At 44.5% G+C, this 28,000-nt stretch overlaps 3 protein-coding genes across 4 annotated transcripts; 1 reads left to right on the top strand and 2 right to left on the bottom strand.

The window, feature by feature from the left end:
* Nucleotides 1–74: 74 nt before the first annotated feature.
* pcif1 (phosphorylated CTD interacting factor 1) lies at nt 75–10,444 on the bottom strand. Its single transcript, XM_084464077.1, has 16 exons — nt 10,331–10,444; nt 8,688–8,837; nt 8,425–8,549; nt 7,677–7,802; nt 6,534–6,760; nt 6,161–6,315; nt 5,104–5,251; nt 4,770–4,853; nt 4,438–4,537; nt 4,023–4,185; nt 3,515–3,687; nt 3,007–3,093; nt 2,578–2,762; nt 2,260–2,353; nt 1,787–1,962; nt 75–702 (listed from the first exon to the last, which is right to left on the bottom strand). The coding sequence occupies exons 2-16, from the start codon at nt 8,812–8,814 to the stop codon at nt 399–401; spliced, it is 2,274 nt and encodes a 757-aa protein (XP_084320203.1). The 5' UTR covers nt 8,815–8,837; nt 10,331–10,444; the 3' UTR covers nt 75–398.
* Nucleotides 10,445–12,809: 2,365 nt separating this feature from the next.
* pltp (phospholipid transfer protein) lies at nt 12,810–20,358 on the top strand. The gene is made up of 16 exons (XM_084464803.1): nt 12,810–13,176; nt 13,626–13,741; nt 14,194–14,293; nt 14,772–14,900; nt 15,047–15,202; nt 17,175–17,238; nt 17,331–17,394; nt 17,548–17,639; nt 17,812–17,988; nt 18,135–18,194; nt 18,339–18,503; nt 19,028–19,095; nt 19,386–19,428; nt 19,620–19,683; nt 19,802–19,878; nt 20,187–20,358. The coding sequence occupies exons 2-16, from the start codon at nt 13,633–13,635 to the stop codon at nt 20,280–20,282; spliced, it is 1,464 nt and encodes a 487-aa protein (XP_084320929.1). The 5' UTR covers nt 12,810–13,176; nt 13,626–13,632; the 3' UTR covers nt 20,283–20,358.
* A 374-nt stretch (nt 20,359–20,732) lies between these two features.
* On the bottom strand, nt 20,733–27,255 carry ctsa (cathepsin A). Of its 2 annotated transcripts, none has more exons than XM_084463853.1 (15): nt 27,199–27,255; nt 26,483–26,559; nt 25,923–26,086; nt 25,377–25,488; nt 25,177–25,227; nt 25,009–25,095; nt 24,257–24,412; nt 23,036–23,212; nt 22,628–22,719; nt 22,467–22,545; nt 22,087–22,235; nt 21,888–21,963; nt 21,683–21,772; nt 21,044–21,145; nt 20,733–20,920 (listed from the first exon to the last, which is right to left on the bottom strand). In XM_084463853.1, the coding sequence occupies exons 3-15, from the start codon at nt 26,084–26,086 to the stop codon at nt 20,837–20,839; spliced, it is 1,419 nt and encodes a 472-aa protein (XP_084319979.1). In that variant the 5' UTR covers nt 26,483–26,559; nt 27,199–27,255; the 3' UTR covers nt 20,733–20,836. The 2 variants fall into 2 exon arrangements, with proteins under 2 accessions (XP_084319979.1, XP_084319978.1); XM_084463852.1 differs by having other exon boundaries at nt 27,124–27,205.
* Nucleotides 27,256–28,000: the final 745 nt, after the last annotated feature.

The following is a 28,000-nucleotide window of genomic DNA, read 5'->3' as shown; positions in this document are numbered from 1 at the left end:
GCAGAGCCAAACAAACGAAACTGGACCAGAAACTCATTCATTATACAAACGGGAGACAGATACAGCTGCAGGTCTACTTTGACATCATATAGCTTTATACATATATATCATTCTTAACACTTTGGTTTTGTTTAAACAAACTATATTTCAGGCTCTATGATACAGTCATGTTTTCTTTTCTTTAGAAAAAAAAGTGTTAAATTAAAGCAATTCCAATTTGAGGAGAAAGAATTATGGAGGAACATCATGTTCACGTTCAGCTACTGTACACGATCCACCATGGCCTCAATCAGGTCCTCGGCCGGAGGGTGTGTGTGGTGTGTAGGTGTGTTTGTGTGTGTTTATGTGTGTGTGTGTGTGTGTGTGGACACGAGGGAAGGTCAAAGGTTAGCCGCATATTAATCACTAGAAGACTTCTCTAGCGAGCTACTGTTGTTGGTGTTGTTGTTGTTGTCATGGGGACCAGGTGACTCCACACTAGTTGTCCGTTCTGTTGTTGCTGTTGTTGTTGTCGTTTTGGGGGCAGGGTCTTTGTCTCCCGGGGGGGCGGCGGGGGCGGGGCCCGGCCGTGAGGAGCTGCTTTGATAGGCCGACGTGATCTCGGCCAGGCGCTCGGCGTTAGGCTCCCACTTGGAGAAACCGGCCGAGTTCTGCAGGAAGAACACGACCGTGCCGTGGACCGCCTTGTAGTACATCTCCTCCCTACAGGGGGTAGTAAACACTGGTTAGGACTAGTTATTATACTAACTAACACCACCGTACTGTGGACCGCCTTGTAGTACATCTCCTCCCTACAGGGGGTAGTAAACACTGGTTAGGACTAGTTATTATACTAACTAACACCACCGTACTGTGGACCGCCTTGTAGTACATCTCCTCCCTACAGGGGGTAGTAAACACTGGTTAGGACTAGTTATTATACTAACTAACACCACCGTACTGTGGACCGCCTTGTAGTACATCTCCTCCCTACAGGGGGTAGTAAACACTGGTTAGGACTAGTTATTATACTAACTAACACCACCGTACTGTGGACCGCCTTGTAGTACATCTCCTCCGTACAGGGGGTAGTAAACACTGGTTAGGACTAGTTAGTAAACACTGGCTAGTACTAGTTAGTATACTAACTAACACCATGGTATTGTGGACCGGCTTGAAGTACATCTCCTCTCTAGAGGGAGTTAAAGAAGTAAAAGTTAGTAAACACTGGTTAGTACTAGTTAGTATACAGACTGGATCCACCCCAATCCTACTTAAATATTATATACTTTATACCCTTGTATAAAGTAGCAATGTGTTGCATCTCAGCTAGCTCATAGCTGTAATAACCACCACATAGCTGTAGTCAAGGCTGAGCGATAGTGATTCAATGAATGGCATCAACAAAATCTCATCCTATAACTGGTATAACCAGCCTTTACCTCTCTCCTTAATTGTTTGCAAGAATCGTACCCCCCAGTCAGACGAGCTACGCTAGTTCACTCCACAAAGTGGCACAGCCAGTTAAGGTTTTGAATTCAGGAAGTCTCTTGGAAGGAAGTCAACTTTAAACATGGTATGTTTCGTGTTTTAAACAAGGTATGGTTATCATGTTTTATGATGTCCCTGATCAATGTAATTCAAGTAGTATTAGTGTAGTTCTAGTAGTAATAGTGCAGTTCTAGTAGTATTATTGTAGTGCTAGTAGTAGTGCTAGTATTATTAGTGTAGTGCTAGTAGTATTAGTGTAGTACTAGTAGTATTGGTGTAGTTCTATTATTATTTTTAGTAGTGTTGTTACTAGTACCTCTTGCAGATGTGCTGGCTGCCCGAGCGGTACTCGTGTTCGTAGGCCGAGACGGTGAGCTGGTGCCTCAGGAAGCGGCTGCCCTCCAGCCTGATCAGGGCAGGGGTCGCGGGGTCACGCCACTCAGGAACGAAGATGATGAAGGAGAGCGGCTCAGTGGAGCTGTCCAGGAGCTCCTGTACACACACACATTTAGTTTTGCTGATGCTTTTATCCAAAGCGACTTACAACAGTTCACACACACATTCACACACCGACAGTGGAGTCGGGAGCAGTTAGGGTGAGGGGGTCTTGCTTAGGGACACCTCGACACGGGGATCGAACCAGCAACCTTCTGGTTACCAGCCAACCCGCTCTACCTCCTGAGCTACTGCCACCCCGCACACACACCCAGGGGACTACAGACTACCTACAAGGCCCTAGAGATACAGACCAGAGACTACAGACAAGTGAAGATTATATCTCAGCCTCACCTCGAAGTGTGTTACCATGGCGTCCATGAGCTCCTCGCTGAAGGGCGGGTTGGCCTCGAAGGAGCCGCTGGCGGGACGGAAGCTGAGGAACGGCCTGCGGACGGGATCAGAAGAGTCACTCTATATGATCCACTGAGGTATTTATAGTTTATATATTTATAGTTTTGTATTTTGAGAACCCATCACCCTCTAGAACCCCTCGCCGTTTAGAAACCATTCCCATCTAGAACCCAGTCTAGAACCAATCACCCTCTAGAACCAGGTCTCAAACCCTCTCAAAATTTTACTATTAATTTATAAACTACTACTATAAATTACCCTCGAGAGCCAAAGAAGCCGTCGGTGTCCGGGAAGGCGGAGCAGAACTGTTTGAAGTAGCAGTTGAGAGGAGAAGCAAAACATTCGAAGGAAACGCCAAACTGTTTGTTCAACGCTTCAAACACCGCCACGGGCAGCGCCCCCTGCAGGCCTGTCCCCTCGTTGACTCCACTGCCGAACATGACCTGAGAACACACAGTACAGTGAACCGGGGCACGCTTGGTAGATAGCTAGATAGCTGATGGTTACCTAGCTAGCTGGTGGTTTGCTAGCTAGCTGGTAGTTAACTAGCTAGCTGGTGGCTAACTAGATAAATGTTGGCCAGGGAGCTAGCTAGCGGTTAGCTAGATAGCAGGTGGTTTGCTAGATAGTTGACCAACCCACCTGACTACGGCTGACTACGACTGCCAGCGTTAGCGGAGTAATTACCTGATAGCGTTTGATGAGACACCAGACTCTGGACAGGAACTTCTCAAAGCGAGTGTCGTCAATGCAGCTGTACCGGTATAGCAGCTCCTTCACACAAACACTTGTTGGTTAGTATAGTAGTAGTACTCATGGTAGTACTCGTAGAAGTAGTACTAGTAGTACTTGTTCAGAGTTCACCTAGACTTCGCATAGCCACCCCCCTGTTACACACTTATTGTATGTTGTACGTCCTTGCACTTATCAAAAATAGTACTTAGCATCTTGTAGCATCTTATCCTAGCTAGCTTTGTTGTACACGGGGAAGGGGTTGACCTAGTGATAGTTAGTGCTTGGCACTTGGTTCTATTAACATCCTTACTGTACTGACAGTGATATAGTGTTTCTCTATCTTCTGACAAATGTACTTATTGTAAGTCGCTTTGGATAAACGCGTCTGCTAAATGCCCTAAATGTAAATGTAGTACAGTATAGCAGTAGTACTCTTAGTAGTACCAGCAGTGTAACTGACCAGTTTACTGAAGTGTCCTCTGTTGATCTTCACCATCTCTCCTTTGTAGCGCAGGCAGGCCACCTCGTTCTCGAAGTGGAGCTCCACGCGGGGCTGGGGGGGCGAGGGGGACGCAAGGCGGGCCGGGTAGCAGTACACCAGCCTGTCCTGGAGCTCCGGGGGCTCACAGCCCTCTACACACACACACACACGTTATGTGTGTGTAGATGGTTGTGTGTGTGTGTGTGTGTGTGTGTGTGTGTGTGTGTGTGTGTGTGTGTGTGTGTGTGTGTGTGTGTGTGTGTGTGTGTGTGTGTGTGTGTGTGTGTGTGTGTGTGTGTGTGTGTGTGTGTGTGTATGGCATTGCAACTGAGGGATGATGATATACCGGTGATCAGATCGTATACTGGCGATAGTATCGTATACCGGCGATTGTTTTGTATTTCGGCCATCGAACTGTATATTGGCGATCAAGTGCAACCATGAGTGGACGATATGAAAATCGATGGTCCAACCCTCGTGTTCCTACCTGAAAGGTTGCATTCCTTCATCAGGGCGGTGTGGGCGGTTTTGAGGCGCCGGCTGTACTCGGCAGAGATGTGGTAGATCTTGGAGCAGATTCCCTCCACCGAGTCCTTAGCCACTGCCGTCACGTGAGGCCCGCACTGCTTCCTTAGATGCTCCAGACGGTCCTGCAGGACACAGTCCATTAAATATTACAAACATAACAGTACACACAGTACAGTAACTGTAAGCATCACTCACAGTACAGTAAACATCACACACACACACACACACACACACACACACCAGTTAACACCCTTACCAATTATACAATAATTAATTCTCACAGATATTTTTGCCATATTGCAACACATCAAGGACGCAAGGACAAAACATCGCAATATGATTTTCCTCTGATGTCGGGCAGCCCTACTTCTTACCATGTAATCCTCCTTGCTGGCCGAGTGGTCGCGGCGCAGCCAGCTCATCGTGTCTTCAGCGTTCCACTTCACCACCTTCCTGCTGTCTTGAGGCGCGTTCCTACAATGGGGGGGTTGGGGTGGGGGGGGCTGTGTTAGTCAAGAGGCTAACCATTGTAGCATCAGATGGAGATAGCAGCTGTGGACAGCGAGTGTAGACTGCTGCTGTAGCTAGCTAGTGTAGCAATTGACTTAAGCTTGCTGGTGCGGACAGCTTGTGTAGCTGGCTAGCTGGTACTGCTTATTAGTGTAGCTAGCTGTTTGGCTAGCTGGTGTAGCTAGCTGGTACCCACCTGGAGTCAATCATCTTCTTGGCAGCCTCTGCATATTTAAACAGCTGTTTCCTGGCTTCTTCCTTATACTTAATACGAGACAACCTAACACACACACACACACACACACACACACACACACACACACACACACACACACACACACACACACACACACACACACACACACACACACACACACACACACAGTTAGAAATACCGTCATACTATGATCATCTTCTTTCAATTCGAGCAAGACAGATAGACAGAAACATAGGCAAACGGATATAAGGGCAGGCCGACAGACAGACGGGCAGGCCGACAAACACAGACAGGCCGACAGACAGACAGGTACCTGATTGGAATGTCATTCATCACTTCTCTGAACATGGACGGGGAGATGACAGGGTCACAGTCGCTCGGCAACAGGGGGTCCCCCCCCTTGTCAATCACCTTCCTCTCCAACAGCCAGCGGTTGAACGACTCCCTGGGAGGGTCGATACCTGGACAGGAAGTACACGCCCAGACAGGAAGTACAACTATTAGAGAACTATTTGGCCGAAGTCCCGCCTTTCTCCCCAGTTGGGGTTTATTTGGGTGTAGTTCTACCGTCTCCTCATTCTCAGTATGTTTTCTTAGCCGGTTGTAGTCCTTTCTAACTAGACAGTTAGAAAGGACTATATATGCATTCAGCAGCGGCGCACCGCCACTGCTGGATTGTCAGCGCCACTGCAAAAAATATATATTTTTTTTTTTTTCATATATTTTTTCTAAGGCTTTTCTAAGTTCAAGGCACATTTGCACAATGATCTGGTCTCAGCAGATACCTTGACTCTGTTGGTTGTTATGTCATATTTGGAAGCTCAATCTGTACATTTTTCCCCCCAAAAAAATCACCAGAAGTAACCATTTAAAGGGTTATTTTTTAAAAATTTCTTCCGGGGGGCATGCCCCCGGACCCCCCTAGCATTGCTAGGTTACCCACTCACAGCACCAATTCTACAAAAAAAATCTAGGGGAAACACTGCTAGAAGTGTTTTATTCCTGGGTATAGTTCCCCCTTCTCCTAAGCTGGGGTTTATTTGGTTGTTACATTTACATCTAGGGCATTAAGCAGACGCTTTTATCCAAAGCAACTTACAATAAGTGCATTTGTCAGAAGAAGGAGAAACAACAATATATCGCTGTCGGTTCAGTAAGGATGTTCATAGAAACAAGTACCAAGAACTAACAATTACTATTTTTAAGTTCCAGGATGTACAACATACAATTAGTGCGTAGGAGGGCTGGGAGGGGGTGGCTATGCAGAGTCTAGGTGAACGTTGAACAAGTGAGTCTTGAGTCTCTTGTGCTGTAGTTCTACCTTTCTCCCAGCAGGGGTTTGTTTGAGCAGTGTGGTCCTGTGGCCCTACCTTCTCTCTGGTGACACAGCTCCAGATAGTGCTGACGTAGCTTGGTGACCAGCTGAGCTCGCTGCAGCTCCACCTCCGGGTGGGGGGGCAGCTGGGGGTCTGGGGGCCGCTCTCGGATCACCGCGTTGGTGGGGATCTCCAAGTCCCAGTAGACACTGTCAGTAGAGACACAGTAAATACTTAACACAGTAGAGGCTAGACACGGTCGAGACTTAACACAGTACAGAAACCCTTTAACCAAAAACAGTAGAGACAGTAGAGACTTAACATAGTAGAAACTCACCACAGTACAGACATTATAGTAAAAACAGTAGAGACACTAAACTCCCACACTGTGGAGAGGGAGAGAGAGGGGAGCAGTTTGTGTGCTTACACTGCAGGTCTGTATGGTGCAGGGGAGGGGCCAGGAGCTGCACTGGGTGTGGATTGGCTCTGTTTGTCCTCGGGGGCGGAGCTCCAGGGTTTAGCACCCGGGGTGCCTGGAGTACTGGGAGTGCTGGGAGTGATGGGGGTTGCTGATTGGCCCTGCTTGTCGTCAGGGGCAGAGTTCCAGGGTTTAGCCCCCGGGGTGCTGGGAGAGATGGGAGTTGTCGGCTCGACCTGAAAGAGAAAGTCAATTTCAGTAAGAGATATATTATTATCATTTGTGTGCTTGAAAAGCAAGCAAAAATATGTTATTCTTCCTCTACATTTCTGTAACTATCTCCTCTGAAGGTTTTTGAGAGACACACAACCATGAGAAAAAAGTTGGGCATTTAACCATATAAACACAGTATTTCTTTGTTTAAGGATTAATGATTATTTAATATGAAAAGTGAAGTGCTAAACCCAACCGCTCCAGATGTAACCATCTGGGAGATGTCAAATTGAGCCCACATATGGAAACTGGAAGTAAGGAGGTGTCCAGAAGTTATTGCTGTCATTTGGGATCAAACCTAAACGGCCACGACCCCAACAAGTTTTTCTGAAACTGGTTATTTGTTTGACGATTTGTTTGACAAGCTGAACCAGTTTTCCTTAAGGGGCCTACACACCGCATGCTAGCAGCACGCAACCAATCAGAGGCTTTGAATCCTCAGACGCCAACACTCTCAGACTTTGCATGTTGAATCTGACAAGACACTCCAAAATTCCAAGATTCCAAAAGCTTCCAACACAGCTGAAGACAAGGAAAAGATTTGTTCCCGAACTGGTCTGAGTCTCCTCAGACGTTTCAGATGGCCACGGTTGGCCAGTGTAGGCCCCTTTAAGGACCCTGAAACTGGATTTTTATTTGTTGTGCTGTTTTTTCCTCAAGGACCCGTGAGTTTTGTCTTGATAAATTATTTACCTTAAAAGTTTTGGAAAACCTTGAAAAATCTGCATCACATGAACTTTAAGATGTTTAGTATTTTTGATTGAGTTAAAAAGGTTCAAGTATTGCTAACTTTCTGTCAAGTCAATTTTACTGAAGATACTAGTCTTACATTTCAATCCCCTGTTGATCAATAAACTAATGAATTGCTCTAAACAATACCTTGGCTCGTTTAAAACTGTTAGCCTCGGCCCCCTGCTCTTCAGATATCCTCCTCTTCCTCTGCCCGTTGCCTAGGTTACACTCTCCTCCTTCCTCCGGGGCCGCATTGAGACCTAATGGATCAGACTACACACGCACACAGGCAGACACACACAAACACCTTATGGTTAATGATTTTGTATAGCTATAGTAGTTACTGCTGTGAAGTTTAAGTTAATTGATAGTTATAGTGGTTAAAGCTGTGCAAACAGTGGTTAATAGTTATATTAGTTAATGTTAGTTGATGGTTATAATAGTTTATTTTAATTTATGGTTATAGTAGTTAATGTTAGTTGATGGTTATAATAGTTAGTTTGAATTGATGGTTATAGCAGTTGATGTTAGTTGCGTTAAAGTTGTTAATGTTAGTTGATATTTAGAGTAGTTAATGCTGTGTAGTAAACAGTAGATGATAGCTATAGTAGTTAAGGCTGTGTATTTAATGGTAGCTGGTAGTTATGGTGATAGTTAATGCTCTGAAATTAATGTTTGTCGAGTTGTTAGTTAATGCAGTGTATTTAATGTAAGTTTATATTTATAGTAGTTAACAGTTTTAGTGTATTTAATGTTAGTTGATAGTTACAGTACTTAATACTATCCTGATTCTGACGGGGGCGTTCATTTTATTCTTGTGTCTTGCAGTGGAAAATAAAGTCAAACACTACGCCGCTTTGTGTCAGTAGGTAGCTGCTGGTCAGAGAGTACTTACAATGACGTCGTGCTGCCCCAGGACCGGCATCTCCCACAGGGACTGGTTGGTGAAGCGGTTGAAATAATACGGACGGTTCTCCCGCTTGGACCAGCACCGCCCCCAGCCCGCCTGCAGCAGCTCATCTACACCCACAAACACATTCACTATGTTAACTGTGTTTTATTGTGTGTGTGTGTGTGTGTGTGTGTGTGTGTGTGTGTGTGTGTGTGTGTGTGTGTGTGTGTGTGTGTGTGTGTGTGTGTGTGTGTGTGTGTGTGTACCTGGCAGCTCGGGGCCTTTGGAGGCGCTGGTAGGGGAGAGGGGCGAGCCTTGCGAGGGGGTGGAGCCAGACGGTGACAGGGTCACAGGCCCCTCCCCCTTTACCAAAGTTGGACTCTCGTTGGACATCTCAGCGTGCCTCAGGAAAACAGCTGCAGAGAGACCAGAGAGCAGAGTGATTCTAACCTCGAGCTGCATAGCAGTGGAACTTCCACACTCTAGTTATTTTATAAAACGGGTTTTCTCACCAACTCACCAAGTGAGGAATGAAACAGTAATTTAAAAAAAAAATGGTTTGAAACTAATTGGACAGTTTGGCTTAAAGTTGTAGAAGGTTCACTGTGATCTCCTGGAATCTGCTTGTGCCTGGAGGTCAGGCTGGTTAAACTGTTTGTCCAGTTAATATTAGAATATGTCCCTGTGTACTGCTAGCTAACCCAGCAATGTTGGGATGTACATAAATTAAATAATAAATTACTATATACAATAACCCTAAACTCTGTATAACTATAAATAATATTATTCATATATAATAATAAAAAACCTAGACATAAAATATTAGGGTTAACCATATTAGCCATATACACTCGATACAAACTGATGTCAATAATGTAAACTCATGTAAATAATGTAACACGTAAGCCCTATGGAAATAAGGATTTGTATGTGGCGCTCAGGGGGCGTGGCTCTCCCAGCGCGTCATCGCCGTGTTTACCTGTACTTGTGTATCGTATCTTATACATTAGGATACTGTTGGGATGCTTATTCGGGTCACTTCTTAGCGGGAAGCCCACTCTAAGACTGTTTTCTGTCATTACTATGATTAAGATTATTCAAGTATAGTGATCCCCATTCAGCAGTCACGTCATGGTTTCTAATGCGTATCTATCCTGTCGCTTTCATTCAAACTGCACACACCTGATGCATTGAGTACACATAATACATAATAATAATAATACACAATACAACACAGACGCCAGGTGACAGATGCTTTGACACACGGCTGGGGACGCAGCGATGGAGACGAGGGAGGCGGGAGTAGTTAACACGAAACCATTTGTTTGTCCATTTCAGTTTAATAAGGGAATAGTGTTGAGTACAAGTATCTAACATTATTGACTGATGAAATCGGTTATAATGCAACAATATAATGGTTTATTATCATGGATGTGTACGGAGTGGCGGAATGATCGCAGTGACATGGACGAAGGCGTTAGTACTACGCATGCGCCGTGCGGCGCGGAGCAGGGTTTAAAACAAAGGCTCCGTCGCTCCGCACGAACAGAGCGGAGAATAGCCGCCAAGACGCCACATTTAGCCCGGACCAAACCCCTCTATCGAGGCGTTAAAATAAAGCCAGGGAGAGACACTACCGTGCCATGTATGTTTTTAACGTGTCCGTGTACACCCCGGCGCACAGGACCAACCGCCGTGGACGTGAAGCTTGGCGCACTTTGCCCGTACACAAAATGGCGGTGCCGCCCCTAACGACAAACCGCGCCGACTGTTTCGTGTTTTACTGTTTATCTCTTTATTTACAGGCCGGCTGCCCGGCAACCTCCGCTGCGATCACCCGAAGCGCAAAACCTTCGTCCTACACACGAGTGTTATCGAGTGGCGGCTCCGCGGCACGGCCGTCTCTTACCTTGCAGGGTTAAGTAGTGGATGTGTTGTGGATAGTTGCGGGCTCTGCTGATACCGTCGGTCCTCCTCCCTCTCCTCCCGCCTGCTCAGACATCTTGTACAGGGCACCGAGGCGACCGCACTGCGCACGCGCGGCTCTTTCTCCGTGTTTGGTAGAGACGTGGAGCGACCGGGCCGCCATTTGCAGCGGGGCACGGAGGATGCAAGCTAGTAAAGTGGGGCCCGACCGTTGACTCTAGGTGTGCGGCTTGATTGTCATCGAGACACCGTTTTGATAGCAAGGCCATTTACAGTGTACAGAAAATGTCAGCAACGCTACTTGTGCTCCCAGTGTGTTTATTTAGCAAACACAAATGATTCCATAAAAAAATTATGGAATGCACAAAGTAATACTTTTCTGGAATTATAATCCATAATTCTATATTTACTGAATAATATAATATATACACTTTTAATTAACTTGTTTTTTCACTAACACTTTCAGTAGTCAAGTGAAAAATACTGTCTAGACAATATAATTGTAATAATAATTATTAGACAATGTTACGTTTATAATAATAGCACATTGCCTGGTTGTTTATCTCTTCTTGCACAAAGGCCTTCCCCAGTTAGAAGAGTCCTGCTGGAGGGAAATGGGGTGATGACTAATCCAGACTTTCTAACCCCATCTCTTGATCTCCAGCCCTGGATAAAACCTTGTGTGTGTTCCTGTTGGACAAGGGTGTGTATTCTAAGAAGTTGTTTCAAAGTGAAATGTTCACACACGCACAACCCCAAACCCCCAGTTTCATGTGGTAGAATTCTTCTCTGTAATACAGAGGGTTTAGAATCCCTTACGGTCCCTGTAATCTAGAGCTCAGCCGTGGAACCCACTGAAGAACACTTAACATGGTGAGGGACATTCTTACCGAGACCATTTATTAGAGTTAGACATTCAAACATAGAGGCTGTATTAAAATTAGACATTCAAACATAGAACCTGTATGAAAGACATTCAAACATAGAACGTGTATTAAATCAGACATTCAAACATAGAACATGTATTAAAGTTAGATATTCTAACAGACCATGTATCAAAGTTAGACATTCTAACATAGAACGTCTATTAAAGTTAGTCATTTTGAAGTACTATGGATAATAATATGGAATTGAGTATTTAAGTTATATAGCATACTATATAATAAGTATTACCATATTAAAGTTAGATATTAAACTATATAACCCGTATTAAAGAATTGAAGTTATTATTTTATATTCCATGTATATGTGCATTCAGGTTCGATGTTATACTAAATAACATGTATAACAGTTTTAAAGTTAGATATCAAACTAACATGTTTTAGAGTTTTAAAGTTAGGTGATAAACAATAGAACATGTATATGTATAATACCAGGATATGTATAATACCAACGTGTATGAGAGTTATAAAGTAAGTTGTTACACTTTATAACATATATTAGAGTATTCAAGTTAGATGGTATACTATATATATATATATATATATATATATATATATATATATATATATTCAAGTTAGATACTGTTCTATAGAACATGTATAAGAATAAGTATAAGAAAGTATTGCAGTTAATTATTATACATTAGGGTTAGGGTTATAGAGGGTTAGATGTAAAAGAGTAAGAGTATCTTAACCCTAAAGATACTTTAGGGTTAAGTTTATAGAGGGTTAGAGCATGTTTAAGAGCTGTTGGGGTTAGATGTTATAATATAGAACATGTTTTAGTGTTGTTGGAGTTATATATTATATAAAGAACATGTATTAGCATTGTTAGGGCAAGATGATATAATATAGAACATGTATTAGAGTGGTTAGGATTACATGTTATACAATTATATACATGTATTTGAGTTGTTAGGGTGAGATGTTATAATACAGAACATGTTTTAGAGTTTTAAGAGTTATATAGTATTTAAAGAACATGTATTAGTGGGGTTAGGGTTAGATGTTATACCACAGAACATGGATCAGAGCTGTTAGGGTTATATGTTATAGAACATGTATTATAGTTGTTTGGGTTAGATGTTCTAGAACATTTATTAGAGGGTGTTAGGGTTAGATGTTATAGAACATGTATTAGAGGGGTAGGGGGTCCAGGAGGGTTGGTCAGTGAATTCCTCAGAGACCAGTGAAGCTAAAACAACAAAGTGAAGAGAACTGGAGCCAGATTCCCTCCTCCTCCTCCTCCTCCTCAAACACAGGAGGAGGAGGAGGAGAAGGGTCAGTTCTGTTAGCATTGACACACACACACACACACACACACACACACACACACACACACACACACACACATACACACATACACACATACACACACACACACACACACACTTGACAGAGTGCAATTTCTCAGTAAGAAGAGAGGGGAATGTTGCCCCTCCTACTGCTGCCCTCCACCTATAAAACCCCTGACCGAGAGACAGAGACACACAGAGAGAGGGAGAGGGAGAAAGACACAGACAGAGGGAGAGAGACACAGACACAGACACACAGAGAGAGACACAGACACACAGAGAGAGGGAGAGAGACAGAGAGAGAGAGAGAGAGAGAGAGAGAGAGAGAGAGACAGAGACAGAGACAGAGACACAGAGAGAGAGAGGCAGACAAAGGAGGAGAGGGGGAGAGAGACAGACACAGCCAGACACAGAGACAGCGAGAGAGAGACAGACATAGCAAAGAGAGGGATAGGGAGAGAGAGGGAGGGAGAGAGAGACAGAGAGGGACAGAAAGAGAGAGAGAGAGAGAGAGAGGGGAAGACAAAAACACACAGAGGGAGAGAGAGACTGGACTAAAATACAGACTGGAAAAGCAGTGGATGGTCCAAAAGGTACAGTGTGACACATACACACACCAACACACACACACAAATACCAACACACAACCACACACACTAACCTATACAGACATACAGACACACACACACACACACACACTTACCCACACACACAACCACATACCAACACACACTTGTAGAATAAAATCAATGTATGTTTACATATCTGTGAAAGAGCTGAATACTTGTTACGCTAATGTTTGTACTGTATATGTAGTGTGTGTTTGTGTATACATTGGAAGTTTGTGTGTGTGTGTGTGTGTGTGTGTGTGTGTGTGTGTGTGTATACAGTGGGAGTTTGAGGTTGAATTCCAAGAAATGTTTGTCTCACCCACACACAAACACTCACACACATCCTGTGGTTTGTGTGTCAGAGGGGATTAGGAAAGTGGACAGCTTGTCCTGATGGGATGAGTGTGTGTGTGTGTGTGTGTGTTTCCTAGGTTCAGGATGGTTCTCTACCTCTGGTCCCCCCTTCTCTTGGTTACCATGGTAACCTGCAACAGGCCGGAGCCAGCCGGAGTCAGAATCCGCATCACCGATAAAGGGCTGGAGATGTGTAAGATGTGCCGCCGTCACACTGTGGCAACACAACATAAACACAAAGAGGACTTATGATGATGTTGTGTAACAGTCATCATATGTGTTTGGGAAGTATTTATGTACATAGTATTTGTGATATTTTAGGGAAGTACGTAGTATTAATACAAAGTATTTGTGATGTTTTAGTGAAGTATGTAGTATGTACTTCACTAAAACATCACAAATACCATGCAAGGTATTTGTGATGTTTCAGTGAAGTACGTCATATTTAATACAAAATATTTGTGATGTTTCAGTGAAGTACGTCATATTTAATACAAAGTGTTTGTGATGTTTCAGTGAAGTACGTCATATTTAATACAAAGTATTTGTGATGTTTCAGTGAAGTACGTTGTATTTATTACGCAGTATTTGTGATGTTTCAGTGAAGTATGTAGTATTTAATACAAAGTATTTCTCATGTTTTAGTGAAGTATGAAACTCAGAAGTTCGTGGAAGAGGAGCTGAGTAACATCTCGATGCCCGAGATGAAAGGGAAGGAGGGACGCTTCCAGTACACCATTACAGAGTAATATATTACTGTAGTACTTCTATAGTTCTATGTATCTCACACCACACCATCACAGAGTAACATATTACTGGATATACATTATACATACATTACTGGAGTACTTATACCTCTACAGTACTTTGTATCTCACACCACACCATCACAGAGTAATATATTGCTGTAGTACTATTACTTCTAAAGTACTTTGTATCTCACACTACACCATCACAGAGTAATATATGACTGTAGTACTACTACTTCTAAAGTACTTTGTATCTCACACTACACCATCACAAAAGAGGAACTATATAATGTATAATATATATTGCTATCTTACCCTCTAACCCAACACCATCACTGAGTAGGAACGATATACGATAGTACTGCAGTACTTTATACTTAACATTACACCACATTACCAACATGAACACAAAGCAGCACTAGACATGCAGATGTTCTGTGAGACCAGTCTCTAATGCCTGGTTCCTCCGGGCAGCGTGAAGATCGTGGAGCTGAACATCACCCAGGCAGACCTCCTCTTCCAGCCTGAACTGGGTCTACTGTTCCAAGTGAAGGACTCCTCCATCACACTAAGCTTCAAGAGACAGATCCTCTACTGGTTCTTGTGAGCCAGCTTAGAATACCACTTTACCAATACCACCTGCTCTACCCCACCTCCACCTACTCTACCACACCTCCACCTACTCTACCCCAACACTGTTTCTATATTTAATTTTCATGGTACGTTGTTACATGTTAATCTTCTGTCAGTTATGACACAGGAACCATCAATGCCTCCGCCGACGGCGTCGACATCCACGCAGCGCTGAAGCTGGTCCGAGACGACCTGGGTCGGCTGAAGATCAGCAACATCACCTGTGATGCTAACATCGCCAAGATGAGAGCCGAGTTCAGCGGCACGCTGGGGTCAGTGAAGGATTGTCTGTTTGTCGTTAATGATAATAAACTACGACTTAGCACCATCTAGAGGTTCAATCAACTATAACCTAGGACTATGTTAAATAAACTACAACCTAGCGGCATGTTAAATGAACTACAAGCTAACCTCATGTTAGATAAACTACAACCTAGTGTCATGTTAAACGAAATACAATCTTACGTCATGTTAAATAAACTACAAACTAATGCTATGTTAAATCAACTATAACCTAGCGTCATGTTAAATAAACTACAACCTTGCGTCATGTTCAATGATAATGAACTACAAGCTAACCTCCTGTAAAATAAATTACAAGCTAACCTCATGTTAAATTAAAACTGCGCGCAGTGATGAACGGGCCCTCGCACCAGCTTGCGGCCGCGTCACGTGCCGTCGTAACATGTGCGCTGACCAATGTAGAAGCAGATTTGATAAATTCCCTAGGAGGAGTTAGTTGAAATACAAGAAAAAGAAGAAAGAAAAAAAAGAAAAAATGGCATTCAAAATGGCCAAATTTGACGGCACGCCACGGACACGCCCTTTAACGTACAGTCACAAATAACACAGCGTTGGTCAAGCACAACTTTTTGCCTGTACTGACCAAATTTTAAGCAGATCCGATAAATTCCCTCGGAGGAGTTTGTTGAAATACGAGGCAAAAAAGGGAAAATTGCCGCCGAGAGTGAAAATGAAAAAATGCAAATAGCTGTGTCGGTCCCGCTGAAATCAAACATTGCGTCTATGAACTGTGGCGATTTTAGTGACAGGCCACGCCCATTTGGATGTCACGCCCCATTTGAAAATATGTTCACTTTATCTTGTTCAGAATTTGATTCTGAACAACTTTTGTTGTAGGGTCAACATCATAAGAGTCCAACTTGATGTTGATATAAGCAATTAACTATTTTGGCGTTTTAAACCACACCGCTTTTAGAACTCAATGGCTCATGGGAGCGTTAAACTTTATTGTACAGAGTAATCCTTATGTCAGATTGAAGATAATGGGCCATAAATGATATGTGCCAAAGGATTTTTGTCAAAGTCAAAAAATGTGGGATCCTTAGGCAATTTACTGTTTTTAACTAAATTCAAAATGGCGGAAAATCTGACCACCCGGAAGTTAAGTTAAGTTAAGTTAAGTTAAGTTAAGTTACCCTTTATTGTCCCTTTTTGGGGGAAATTCTTTCTCTGCTTTTGACCCATCCGGGAGCCGGTGAACACCCGGAGCAGTGGGCAGCCGCAGTGCAGCGCCCGGGGAGCAGTTGGGGGTTTCAGGTGCCTTGCTCAAGGGCACCTCATCCGTGGATGAGGACGTAGGAGAGTGTTGCACAACCACTCCCCCCATCCATATTTTTGCCTACCGGTCGGGATTCGAACCGGCCACCCTCCGGTTACCGGTCCAACTCTTTAACCAGTAGGCCACGGATGCCCCCTTTTTTATTTTTATTTTTTATTTTTACTTTATTTTTTTTTTAATTAATTTTTTTATTTTTTTATTTTTTTATATATTTTTTTTACTTTTTTTTTTTAGAAGTGGTAGGGCAATTTGTTCAGCATGAGGATGTGCATGTGTGACCAAAGTTTCATGAGTGTAGGTCAAACCGGTTACGAGATATGCTTGTGCAAAGTTTGCACTTTTGAACAGTTGGTATAGCGCCACCTTTGGGCCAACCTGAATTTGACACATAGAATATCAAATTTTACAGCAGTCCCCACAAATGTGCCAAATAAAAATGAGTTTTCGTATATGTTCAGGGGGGGAAAAATGCAGTCGAAGAAGGTGAAAAAATTTTTTTGGTCGAGGCAAAAACAATAGGGACCTTGCAGTGGTCCCTAATAAACTACAACCTGGCATCATGTTAGATAAATGACAACCGAGAAACCGAACTCCAATCATAATCTCAGACGAAGATTAACCCCAAAGGTTCGCTTCTAACTGATGTGGCTCTACGTTTTCAGGAGGGTTTACGACTTCCTGGCCACCTTCATAACCACAGGGATGCGCTTCCTGCTCAACCAACAGGTCTGACATCATTAATCCATTCATTCATGAAGGAACCAGTGAATCCTAGCTGTAGCCCTAAGCCCTGTCTATCTGTCTGTCTGTCTATCTAGATCTGTCCTGCTCTAAACGATGCTGCCTTGACTCACATCAACTCCATGTTGTCCATGATTCCAGGTAAACAATCAATCATTAAACAATCATCACATCAATATACGTAATTATCACTATATCATCACATTTCACTCAGATTTCAGGGAGCATATTAAAGTCTGGGTGGGAGGGGCAAACTCTAGTGGGAGGAGCCTGTCATGATGTTTGTGTTGATAGTGAGGAGTGAGGTGGACTCCTACATCGGCATCGACTACTCTCTCCTCAGCGACCCCGTTGTCACCTCCAGGGGCATGGACATGCACTTCAGGGTGAACCCCCCCTGCTCTGATATGTTATATTCTGCTCTATTCTATTTTACTCGGCTCTATTCTATCCTGTCCTTAGTCTCATCTATTCTGTTATGCTCTATTCTGCTCTATTCTATTGTGTTCTATGTCCGTTTGCTCGGTTCTGTTGATGATGTCATGGCGGTGGTTTCAGGGGATGTTCTTCGAGCTGGCCAATCAGAACGTGAGCCTGGAGAACACGGCGGTGGCCCCGATGATCCGGGAGAATGACCGCATGGTGTACCTAGCGCTGTCCGAGTTCTTCTTCGACAGCGGCATGTTCTCCTATTACAGAGCAGGGATCTTCCAGATGCACATCACCCATGACAGGGTGAGGAAACCTGTCATTGTCTTTACTGCAGGTGATGAATGGTTCCCTGTAGAATATACCTTTACATCAGGACCTCCAGGTGATGGTCTCCTGCTGTAGAGCAGATGTTCAGGACCTCCGGCTGATGCTGGCTCTTCTTCCACCAGATGCCTAAAGACATGCTGATGCTGCTCAGGACCACCTACTTTGGAACCATTATGTTGCTGGTGAGTAGACACAGATGAAGATGATGATGATGATGAAGAAGTTTGTGATGATGATTTTGATGATGATGATGAAGGTGGTGATGATGATCTTGATGATGATGATGAAGGTGGTGATGATGATGATGATGAAGGTGTGTCCCTCAGAATCCAGCTCTTATGGAAGCCCCTCTGTCACTCCAACTGGAGGTCACGGCTCCTCCCAAGACCTCCATCAGGACCTCCGGGGCAACCGTTGCCGTGACAGCCATCGTCACGGTGATGGTCCTGCCGCCCGGGAAGCCTCCTGTTCAGCTGAGCAGCATGACTATGGTACACACACACACACACACACACACACACACACACATACACACACATTACATCAAGATGACTATGGTAAACAGACACACACACAAATTATACATCAACTATACGTGTGTGTGTGTGTGTGTGTGTGTGTGTGTGTGTGTGTGTGTGTGTGTGTGTGTGTTTGGGTGTGTGTGTGTGTGTGTGTGTGTGTGTCGTGCTAGCTGAGTGTCGTGGTGTCCCTGAGCAAGACGCCTCACCCTAATTGCTCCTGACGAGCTGGCTGTCGCCCTGCGTGGTTGACTCCACCATGGGTGTGTGAATGTGTGCATGAATGGGTGAATGTCAGTCAACACCGTAAAGCGCTTTGGATAAAAGTGCTATATAAATGAGGACTATTTACAATTTGTGTGTGTGTGTGTGTGTGTGTGTGTGTGTGTGTGTCTGTGCGATGGAGTGATTCCATGTGTGTGTGTGTGTATGTGTGTGTGTCTGTGTCTGTGTGTGTGTGTTTGTGTTTGTGTTTGAACCTACTCCTTTGCCTGCAGGAAGCCAAGTTCAACGCTAAAGTCTCCATGAAGGGAAAACGGTTGTCTGTCCAAGCTGACCTCCGCAGGTATACACACACACACACACACACACACAAACTCAAGCACTCACACACACACACACACACACACACACACATGGGGGACAGTTAGGGGTGAGAAAGGGACAGGTGGGGGGAGACAGGGAGAGGTGGGGCTAGGAAAGGGAGAGGTGGGGGGATGAGACAGGTGGAGTGAGACAGGGACAAGTGGGGGTGAGACAGGGAGAGGTTGGATGAGACAGACAGGTAGGGTGAGTCAGGTGAGGGTGTGAGACAGGTAAATTGTGCGATTCTCAAGGTTCTTTATTTTCTTCCAGATTTAAAATCTTCTCCAATCAGTCGGCCCTGGAATCCCTCGCCGTAAGATCCGTCTCTCTCTCTCTGTCTGTCTGCCTGTCTCTCTGCCTCTCTCTGTCTCTCTTTGCCTCTCTCACAATCTGTCGGTCTGTCTCTGTCTGTCTGTCTACCAGTATTTAATCAAATGTCTGTGTATGTGTGCCTGCGTGTGTATGTGTGTGCCTGCATGTGCGTGTGTGTGTGTGTGTGTGTAGTTGATTCCCCTCCAGGGTCCTCTGAAGACGATGCTCCAGATCTCCATGGTTCCTCTCATCAACAGTCAGTTTCAACACTAATTCATCATTACTTTCATATTAACATTAATAATACTAAATGTTAGAATATGAATATTAAATGTTGTGCCTGTGCATCTCTGCACACGTGTGTGTGTGTGTAGACTGGACTAAAAGAGGGGTTCAGATCCCCCTGGCTGATGGCATGGACTTCGTGGCTGAGGTGGTGGAGTATCACAACGTGAGTGCTACAATACTATATATACAGTATATACCATACATTATATCACTAATACAATACTACTGTGTACATTATAACACAGATGCTACAATACTACTTTATACATTATAACACTTGTACTACAATATTATTGTAGACATAACATTAATGCTACTGTATACATTATAACACACTGCTAAAATATATTATTCTATACACCGTAATATAGTATACACGATAAACTATTTTACTTCTAATACTTGGGGTTAGATGCCAATATGAGGAGAATTGTTCTTCCTCCTCACCATCTCCTCCTCCTTTCTCCTCAGGGGTACATCGTGATAGGAGCCAACCTCCACTTCAGCCGAGGGCTAAGGGACATGATCGAGAACAACATCCGCCCTGGGAGTGAGGAGACGCTGTGAACCACCTGGACCCCCACGGCCCAGCCGAGCCGAGCCAGGACCTAGACGAGCCCAGACCCCCCCATGACCCAGCTGAGCCCAGACCCCCCCACCACCCATGTGTATATATATATATATATATATATAATAAGTTATATACACATTATCACACTCAAACTAGTGCAATAAAAACATTCAATAAAATGCAGATTGTGTAGTGTTTGAATCCATATCAACGTCCTTTAAGGTTCTCCACCACTAGAGAGAACCTTTACCAACACTACCATTGTGACGACAAGCTGGAATTAGGAACCTCAACGTCCTCCACCACTGGGAACCCCACCATTGTGACTACAAGCTGGCGTTAGGGTTGTAGTAACCCCACCAGACAACATCGAGGTAGAAGAGGATGATTCACTACAACTGTTTTTCGTAATTGGAAGTTTATTTACAGAAAACAAGAACCAGGAAGACAATTCAGTATTTATTCAGACATTCAGTATCTCTGATAGTCTCATTTCATTCAGGTGATCAGTAGGTGATCCGGTCCACGGTGCGTGGGTCCGGTCTGTAGCTTAGTAGGGCTGTCTCAGGAGGAAGCGGGAGAACATGGTGTAGGCGGCGGCAGGCTTATCGGAAGGGACCATGTGACCCGAGCCCTGCCAGAATGAGAAAACACAAGCAAGTCTAGTTAGTCAATACTAATACTACCTTAGCATGTAGGCTACCACCACCACCACCAGCAGCAGCTAAGCGTAGCCACCAGGAGCGTAGGATTTTACCTTAACGGTGAGGAAGGCGAGGTTGCTGAACTCCTTCACGAACCCGCCCACCTGGAGCCCCTCTGTGTCCTGGTAGGTCCAGGGCCTCCGCTGCACCTCCACCTGAAGGGGGGGGGTTAGACCACTATACCTGATGTAGCACCATCTATACCGTCTGACATTAAACCAACCTCATGATTTCCAACTTGTTTTCTTCATGATTTTATTGATTATTGATTATACATTTTGATGAAGATTTTGTATCAAGATTTTATGGCTATGTAATTTGTATAAATTATATGCATGTATGTAGTGTGTAAATTAGTACTGTGTGAACTAGTATTGTATTGTATTTGTTTCAATGCAGTTTTCACAGTGCATGGTGACGACGCAAGGATTAAAGTTTGGTCAACGTTGTTTGAAGAACAAAATAAAAGACACCTTATGCATCAGTCGGGACTCTCGCTCTATACTTTGGATCCACTGTAGCAGTATAACTGCTACAGTTATACACCTCAGGATATTACAGCTTTATGCATCCGGATGATAGTAAACCTTCATTCATCCTGATTTTAAAGCTCTATGCCTCTGGATGTTGTCTCTATAATGTTTCACACCTCCTGATTTAAAGCCTTAAATCTCTGGTTATTAAAACTGTACCTTCTGCTGCAGTGACTCCACGAACCACTCGTCTCCCATGAAGTTACAGGCCATGTCGACGTCTCCATTGTACACCAGCACACGGTATTGCTGGGGTACAAACCAGGACACCAGTTATACACAGTAGCAATGGGCTTAACCTAAAACAGCTCAGCGAGTTCTGAACGCTTGACAATGAGGCTAGACCAGCACTAGCAATACCTACCAGGGCTCCTAGCAGCTTCAGGTACTGCTTACTGACTTCTGCATATTGACGCCCATAGTTGAGGTTCACCTCCGAGCTTTAATAAAGAAGACGGAAGCAGTCTGTTATGAGGGTCGTCTTAGCGTCAGGTTGGGATAGCTAGCATGCTACCCAGCTAGCACCTAGCCCAGGGCTACAGGATGCAGCCCAGGTGCATTACCTGCACATGACCCAGGGCAGCGAGTCAGGAGAGATGTGCAGAGCCGCCCTGACGTAGGCGTTGTTGAGGTAGAGGGTGGAGGGGGTTGAGTTGGTGCAGGGCGGGTCCAGCCGGACCTTCTTGAAGAGAGACGCTACACCACGAAGCTTCTGGAAACAAATCCTACATCAACACCATAACACATTACCCAACTATAACCCCATACCTAACCCTATCTGATACCCAAATATTAACCATAACCCTATACCTAAACCCTTACCATAACTCATCAATAACCCTTTCCCCTAACCATAACAACATATCCCCAAACTGTAACACAATAGCTAACATTATCTGATACCCCACACTCTACCCTAACCATAACCCAAACTAGGACCCACCTGGTTCCACTGCTGTGTCGAGGGGTGTCTGGTGAAGCTGTTCCCCAGGTCTCGGAGAACCAGACTACCGCCATCCATCCTGGAACCACAACAACCAGGGTTAGTCAGTCAACCAACCAGCCCACCAGAGGACCTGGTCTGTTCAGCGGGTCTGGACTCACCCCACCCTCTGGCCGACGCCCCCAGGACACGGGGCGTACAGGTTGTACATGTTCAGTCCTGAGCTGTACACGATGGTCTGCACCTCATCCAGCTGCAATGCACCAGAGGAGCCCCAGTCCCAGAGGATGGAAGTAGGAGGGAAACTTCAGAGAACAGAAATTCCCAACAAGCAAAACACACAATACTAGTGCATGTACATTTACATTAAGCAGACGCTTTAATCCAAAGAGGCTTACAATAAGTACCGTTTTCAGAAGAAAGAGAAACAATACATTGCTGTGGGTACAGTAAAGATGTTCATAGAACCAAGTGCCAAGCACCAACAATGGCTAGGTTAACCCATTCTCCGTATACATCAAAGAAGGCCGTAGGTAGCGGGAACACGGCAGGTTCTAGTGAGGACGTACGTAGTTGGAGCAGTTGATGTTGTGGTTGTTGTAGAAGTCACACATTCCCTTACTACAGCAGAAGGTCTGCAGCTTGGCCCACAGCTGGTTGCCTAGGAGGCCGTGGTAGTACGCAAAGTACACCAGGGAGTTGTCGTTCAGCTCGTAGCTGGCCATCCCGTTGCCAACGGCGATACCCTGGGAAGAGACGGATCATCAACCTCCACACAACGGGAGCTGCGAGGCGCCATGACAACCGTGAGGTGCCATGACAACCAGGAGGAACGATGACAACCGGGTGGCGCCATGACAACCAGGAGGTTGTCATGTCACTATGACAACTGCGAGGCGCTATGACAACCGAGAGGTCGAGGCGCCATGACAACAGGGAGCCAGACGGGATTGTTACCAAGGCACACGTGCTTGCGTCTATCATAACATCACATCTATAACCATTTGCCTCCATTTGCTCTTACAGAGGCTGCATGATATTGTTTTTGATAATTCTGCATGTAGGTGGTTTGGCGATTATCTGTCTGTCTGATAGACAGCACTCAGTAGAGGGGGTTTTCATGTCTGTCCTTGATTACGGTGATGTGGTTTACTGGCATGCATCACATTCATGTCTTAAACTCCTGGACTCAGTTTTTCACTCTGCTCAATCACAGGAGAATGCCTATGGGACACACCATTGTGTCTTATATGGAAAGGTTGGGTGGTCCTCTCTAAAAGATAGACGTGATGCACATTGGCCCATTTTTATTTATAAAGCCCTGTCTGTGAAACTTCCCCATTATTTGTCTGAAATGCTGCAAATTTCACATGGGCTTTTTCAAACACGCTCCACTGACATGCTTATGCTTCATGTTCCTCATGTCAGTTCTGAGCTTTGAAAGACAGCTTTTAGCTTCAGTGCCCCTGACTCCTGGAACAAGAAATTAAAAGTAATACCTTAATATCCTTTAACCAATTTAGACATAATATCATAAATCTGTTGTTTTTGCTGACTCGACATCATTGCAAATGAGGGTCACCCCTCAATTGATCTTCCGAGTATAAATAAAGGTTAAATGAAATAACAAATCATAACATCAACACATTATACATTATGACATTTACACCACATCTTAATCACAAATCATTAAATCCATATCATACAACAACCACATCTATATCATAGCATCTACACCACACAGCATCTACACCAAATCATAGCATCACAGAGCGGCAGAGAGGAGGCACCTGGAGGTTGAGCGCCGGATCCTCCATCACCCTCTCGGCCAGGGTGGGGATGTAGATTCCTGCGTAGCTCTCCCCGGTCAGGAACAGCTGGTTCTTGCTGTACTCCGGGAAGAGCGTGAAGAAGCGCTTCAAGGCCAGGTAGTTGTTCATGGACACCTGGAGGAGCAGACAGAGACCTGAGACCCTGCTGGATACACCTGGAGCACGGATAACAACCCTGACCACACCTGGAGCCTTGCTGTGACGCAGTGACTGACGCAACACATGCACATTTGTGTAGTGGCCATGGACTTTAAGAGGTACTGGTCTAAAATACGTCCTTGAAATCCAGAATTGATTTTGAATCCAATCATGAACCCAAGAATCTAAATCTAACCGTGAGATTCTCAAAGATTGCCCAACCCCAGCATTGGCCCAGAGCAGACATTGTGATGGACAGTGGCGTAACTAGGCTGTTTTATTCGGGGCAAAATCCCAGGATCAAATCATAAAAAATAAAAATAAAAAGACAATTCAACCTCCCGTCCGCCGCCCCCCCCTCAACAATCTCGTCCGCCCGCGATCGCTCGATACCCCCCACTGAGCCCCGGATGTTTAAGAAACCTAGAATCTCGCCTGGTGATGGAAGAGCAGACTATTCATTACATCAAACTACAACTTGTTGGAAGTCATGCGTTGTAGTCATTTATCTAATTTTTTGACAAGACCACGGATCTTCCACTTCCTTCAGAATAGGAAGAGGAGGACAGTACCTCTGTGTCATTGGTGATGTAGTTTTTATCATTGGAATAAGAAAAGCCGACCCCTGCTGGTGACTCCAAGTACAGCATGTTGGAAATCTGAAGAACAGAAAGCTCAGTTAAACTCTTTGCATGGAAGAGGTCATCATAGAGGTCAGTAGGAGTCAAAGGTCAACTCACTTGATTCCAGGAGTAGGGGTTGTACTCCAGGGACACGCCATCATCCTGGATCTGAAAGAAACCACCACATTACTCCTGGTACACTGGTCTGAGGTACACTGGGAGGGATTAGTGCCAGGGAGCATGGCACCAATAGGAATCTAGGAGGGAGCATGGAGCTCGGAGGGTGCAGGGAGCTAGGAGGGAGCACAAGGTCTAACCAGGAAGGGGCCGTGTTCGGTCAGCATCCCATCCAGAGAGCTGCAGCCGGGGCCGCCGTTCAGCCACAGAACCACCGGGTCTTTGGCGGGGTTGAGCTGGGACTCCACGAACCTGTAGGACACATAGACCCAGGATGTTTCAGAGTTCTGAGCAGTGTGTAAGGGGGGGCCCTTACATACTGCGCAGGTGTATAGTCTCGTGGGGGGGGTGTGTTAGAGTGAGAGAGAAAGAGACTACAATCAGTTGTCAGAGTACTGACTAGTATTGCCGAGGGGGTGGTGTGTGTCTGTGTGTGTCTGTTCTCCTACAGTCAGGCGTCAGTACTGACCAGTAGTGCAGGTGTCTGTAGTCTCCTACAGGCAGGTGTCAGTACTGGAGGTGTTTGTGTTCTCCTAGGGCCAGGTGTCAGTACTGACCAGTAGTGGAGGTGTTCTCCTAGGGTCAGGTGTCAGTACTGACCAGTAGTGGAGGTGTTCTCCTAGGGTCAGGTGTCAGTACTGACCAGTAGTGGAGGTGTTCTCCTAGGGTCAGGTGTCAGTACTGACCAGTAGTGGAGGTGTTTGTTGTCTGCTACGGTCAGGTAACCAGAGTACTGCTTGAAGGCAGCCTGCTTGCTGAGGCCGGGGAGGTAGAGCACCTCGTCTCCCTTGGGGGCCGCCTCCGACCCCAGCAGCAGCAGTGCCAGCAGCAGGACGCACATCTGGAACATCTGGGACAGACACACAGCAGCAGGAAGCATATCGTTAGCCTCTTGTAGCCTCATCTTGTATTTAGAGTAAAAAATGCCCAAGTCAAATAGCTGACCTAGGTAGATAGTGATTATGGAATGTAAAAAGCACTCTGATTGGCTTAGGATATAGCCAATGAGGCACAGTGAATCAGCAGCGTTAGGTTAGATATCACAATTTGGCCAAAATATGATATGGGCAATTATGCTATGAGGCTAGTGATTTGGTAGTTTTGTTTTTATTTAATTTCTCATATTTCCTTCAGAATATTCAAATACTACTTGTTTGGAAATACTTCCTTCAGAATATTCAAATACTACTTGTTTGGAAATACTTCCTTCAGAATATTCAAATACTACTCGTTTGGAAATACTTACGATTATTCAAAGCTTGAGATTATTTTTTTCAGGCAGCCTGAACACAAACCAATGCTGCTTTAGGTAAGATTCATGAGCTGTAATGAGAGCGCAGAAAAAAAAACAAATAGAGCAGGTATCTGAAACATATCCTCTCTACGTTTCTACGGGATTAATAAAGAATTATGTTATCAGCTCCACCATTTCGAAATGCTGCATGTCATCATCACAGACCTGTGATTGACAGCCAAGATGAAAGACATTCAAACATGGAAGAGATGCTCTGAGGCCCAACATCTAAACGGTCTTAAACAGTGAGGTGAGCAGTCAACAAGAACATATTCTCACAGAGCCGTTGCTTTTTCATCACTAGCTGACGGATGGCCGGCATTTCTAACACATTGCACTTCAACACAACTCTTAAAATCTTACCTACAACACCTTTAACCACCTTAGTGTGAAATCACAATTATATTACAACAACGTAGACCAGGTAGAGATCTGGCGGACTGGAAACACTTAAAGGGTTTTAAATTGGAAACACTCCACAAGTGGAAACAAAGTGAAAACACGTTGAGTGTCTGCTAAATAAATACATCTGCTGCTGAATATGCTCTTAACAGTTTAAAGTGTAGTATTATAAGGTAACATATCCGCTTTACCTCTAAAGCAGCACGCTAATGAATTACCAGTCATTTATTTTAATAAATGTTAACAGTTTTCCTCCGTCGCCTCACCTCGTCTCGTCTCCGAACTTCCTCATGTGTACAACCATAAATCACGTGACCAATTCAGGTCAGCTGACGTTTATATCACCCACGTGATCAAGCGTCCAGCTGGGTATACAGCAACCACGCGATCAGGCGTCCAGCTGGGTATATAGCAACCACGTGATCAAGCGTCCAGCTGGGTACACACAGCAACCATGTGATCAAGCGTCCTCTGCTCCAGAACCTGTCAATCATCGACAAAATTGCTCTGATCGGCTCTATAAAGGAACCACGTTATCCATAATCACATGACCACGGAGCCTCCTTTAAAGAAGATTTAGATTTGTCTGATTTTCAGACCAAAGATACTTTTATTTAATCAGCTACTTCTGTCTGTCTCTCTGCCTATCTATGTCACTATCTGTCTGTCTGTCTGTCAGTCTATCTACCACTACCTGTCTGTCTGTCTGTCTCCTCTCAATTCAATGTTAAATTGTAATTGCTTTATTGTATTGCCAAAATATACAAAAACAATGTCATGGTCATTATTAATTCGGTTTCTATGTAAAATAAATGATATATCTTCAGGTAAAATAACTGCAGGAGGTACACGGTATTTAAAAACCTTAAACACAGTATTTAAACTTTATTCATAAATCAGTAAAACATGCGCCCCAGACAATAATGTTTAGGGTTAGCCACCACCCTTACAGAATGGAATCATGTTATTATTTTTACATAATTAATCATTTAACTGAATAAGTGTTAGTTCGCTGGTGTGTTGATTGGAGGGCTAGTATCAGAGACAAACATGTACATACTATTGGAG

The sequence above is a fragment of the Micromesistius poutassou genome (genome assembly GCF_964030765.1).
Source record: "Micromesistius poutassou genome assembly, chromosome: 2".
Lineage (NCBI taxonomy): Eukaryota > Metazoa > Chordata > Actinopteri > Gadiformes > Gadidae > Micromesistius > Micromesistius poutassou.
The sequence above is the reverse complement of the archived record's forward strand: the minus strand, read 5'-3'. Positions and strand labels throughout refer to the sequence as shown.

Bases quoted from the DNA above. Each gene is read 5' to 3' on its own strand.
- pcif1 (XM_084464077.1), bottom strand. From the start codon at position 8,814: ATGTCCAACGAGAGTCCAACTTTGGTAAAGGGGGAGGGGCCTGTGACC. The intron at 4,854-5,103 runs GTACCTGTCTGT...TGTGTGTGTTAG, and splicing joins ATGAATGACATTCCAATCAG to GTTGTCTCGTATTAAGTATA. The intron at 4,186-4,437 runs GTAAGAAGTAGG...TGTGTCCTGCAG, and splicing joins CCAGCAAGGAGGATTACATG to GACCGTCTGGAGCATCTAAG.
- ctsa (XM_084463853.1), bottom strand. From the start codon at position 26,086: ATGTTCCAGATGTGCGTCCTGCTGCTGGCACTGCTGCTGCTGGGGTCG. The intron at 24,413-25,008 runs GTACTGTCCTCC...CTGCTCCTCCAG, and splicing joins ACATCACCAATGACACAGAG to GTGTCCATGAACAACTACCT. The intron at 22,720-23,035 runs GTACGTCCTCAC...GGTGCATTGCAG, and splicing joins ACATCAACTGCTCCAACTAC to CTGGATGAGGTGCAGACCAT.
- pltp (XM_084464803.1), top strand. From the start codon at position 13,633: ATGGTTCTCTACCTCTGGTCCCCCCTTCTCTTGGTTACCATGGTAACC. The intron at 19,684-19,801 runs GTCAGTTTCAAC...GTGTGTGTGTAG, and splicing joins CATGGTTCCTCTCATCAACA to ACTGGACTAAAAGAGGGGTT. The intron at 19,879-20,186 runs GTGAGTGCTACA...CTTTCTCCTCAG, and splicing joins AGGTGGTGGAGTATCACAAC to GGGTACATCGTGATAGGAGC.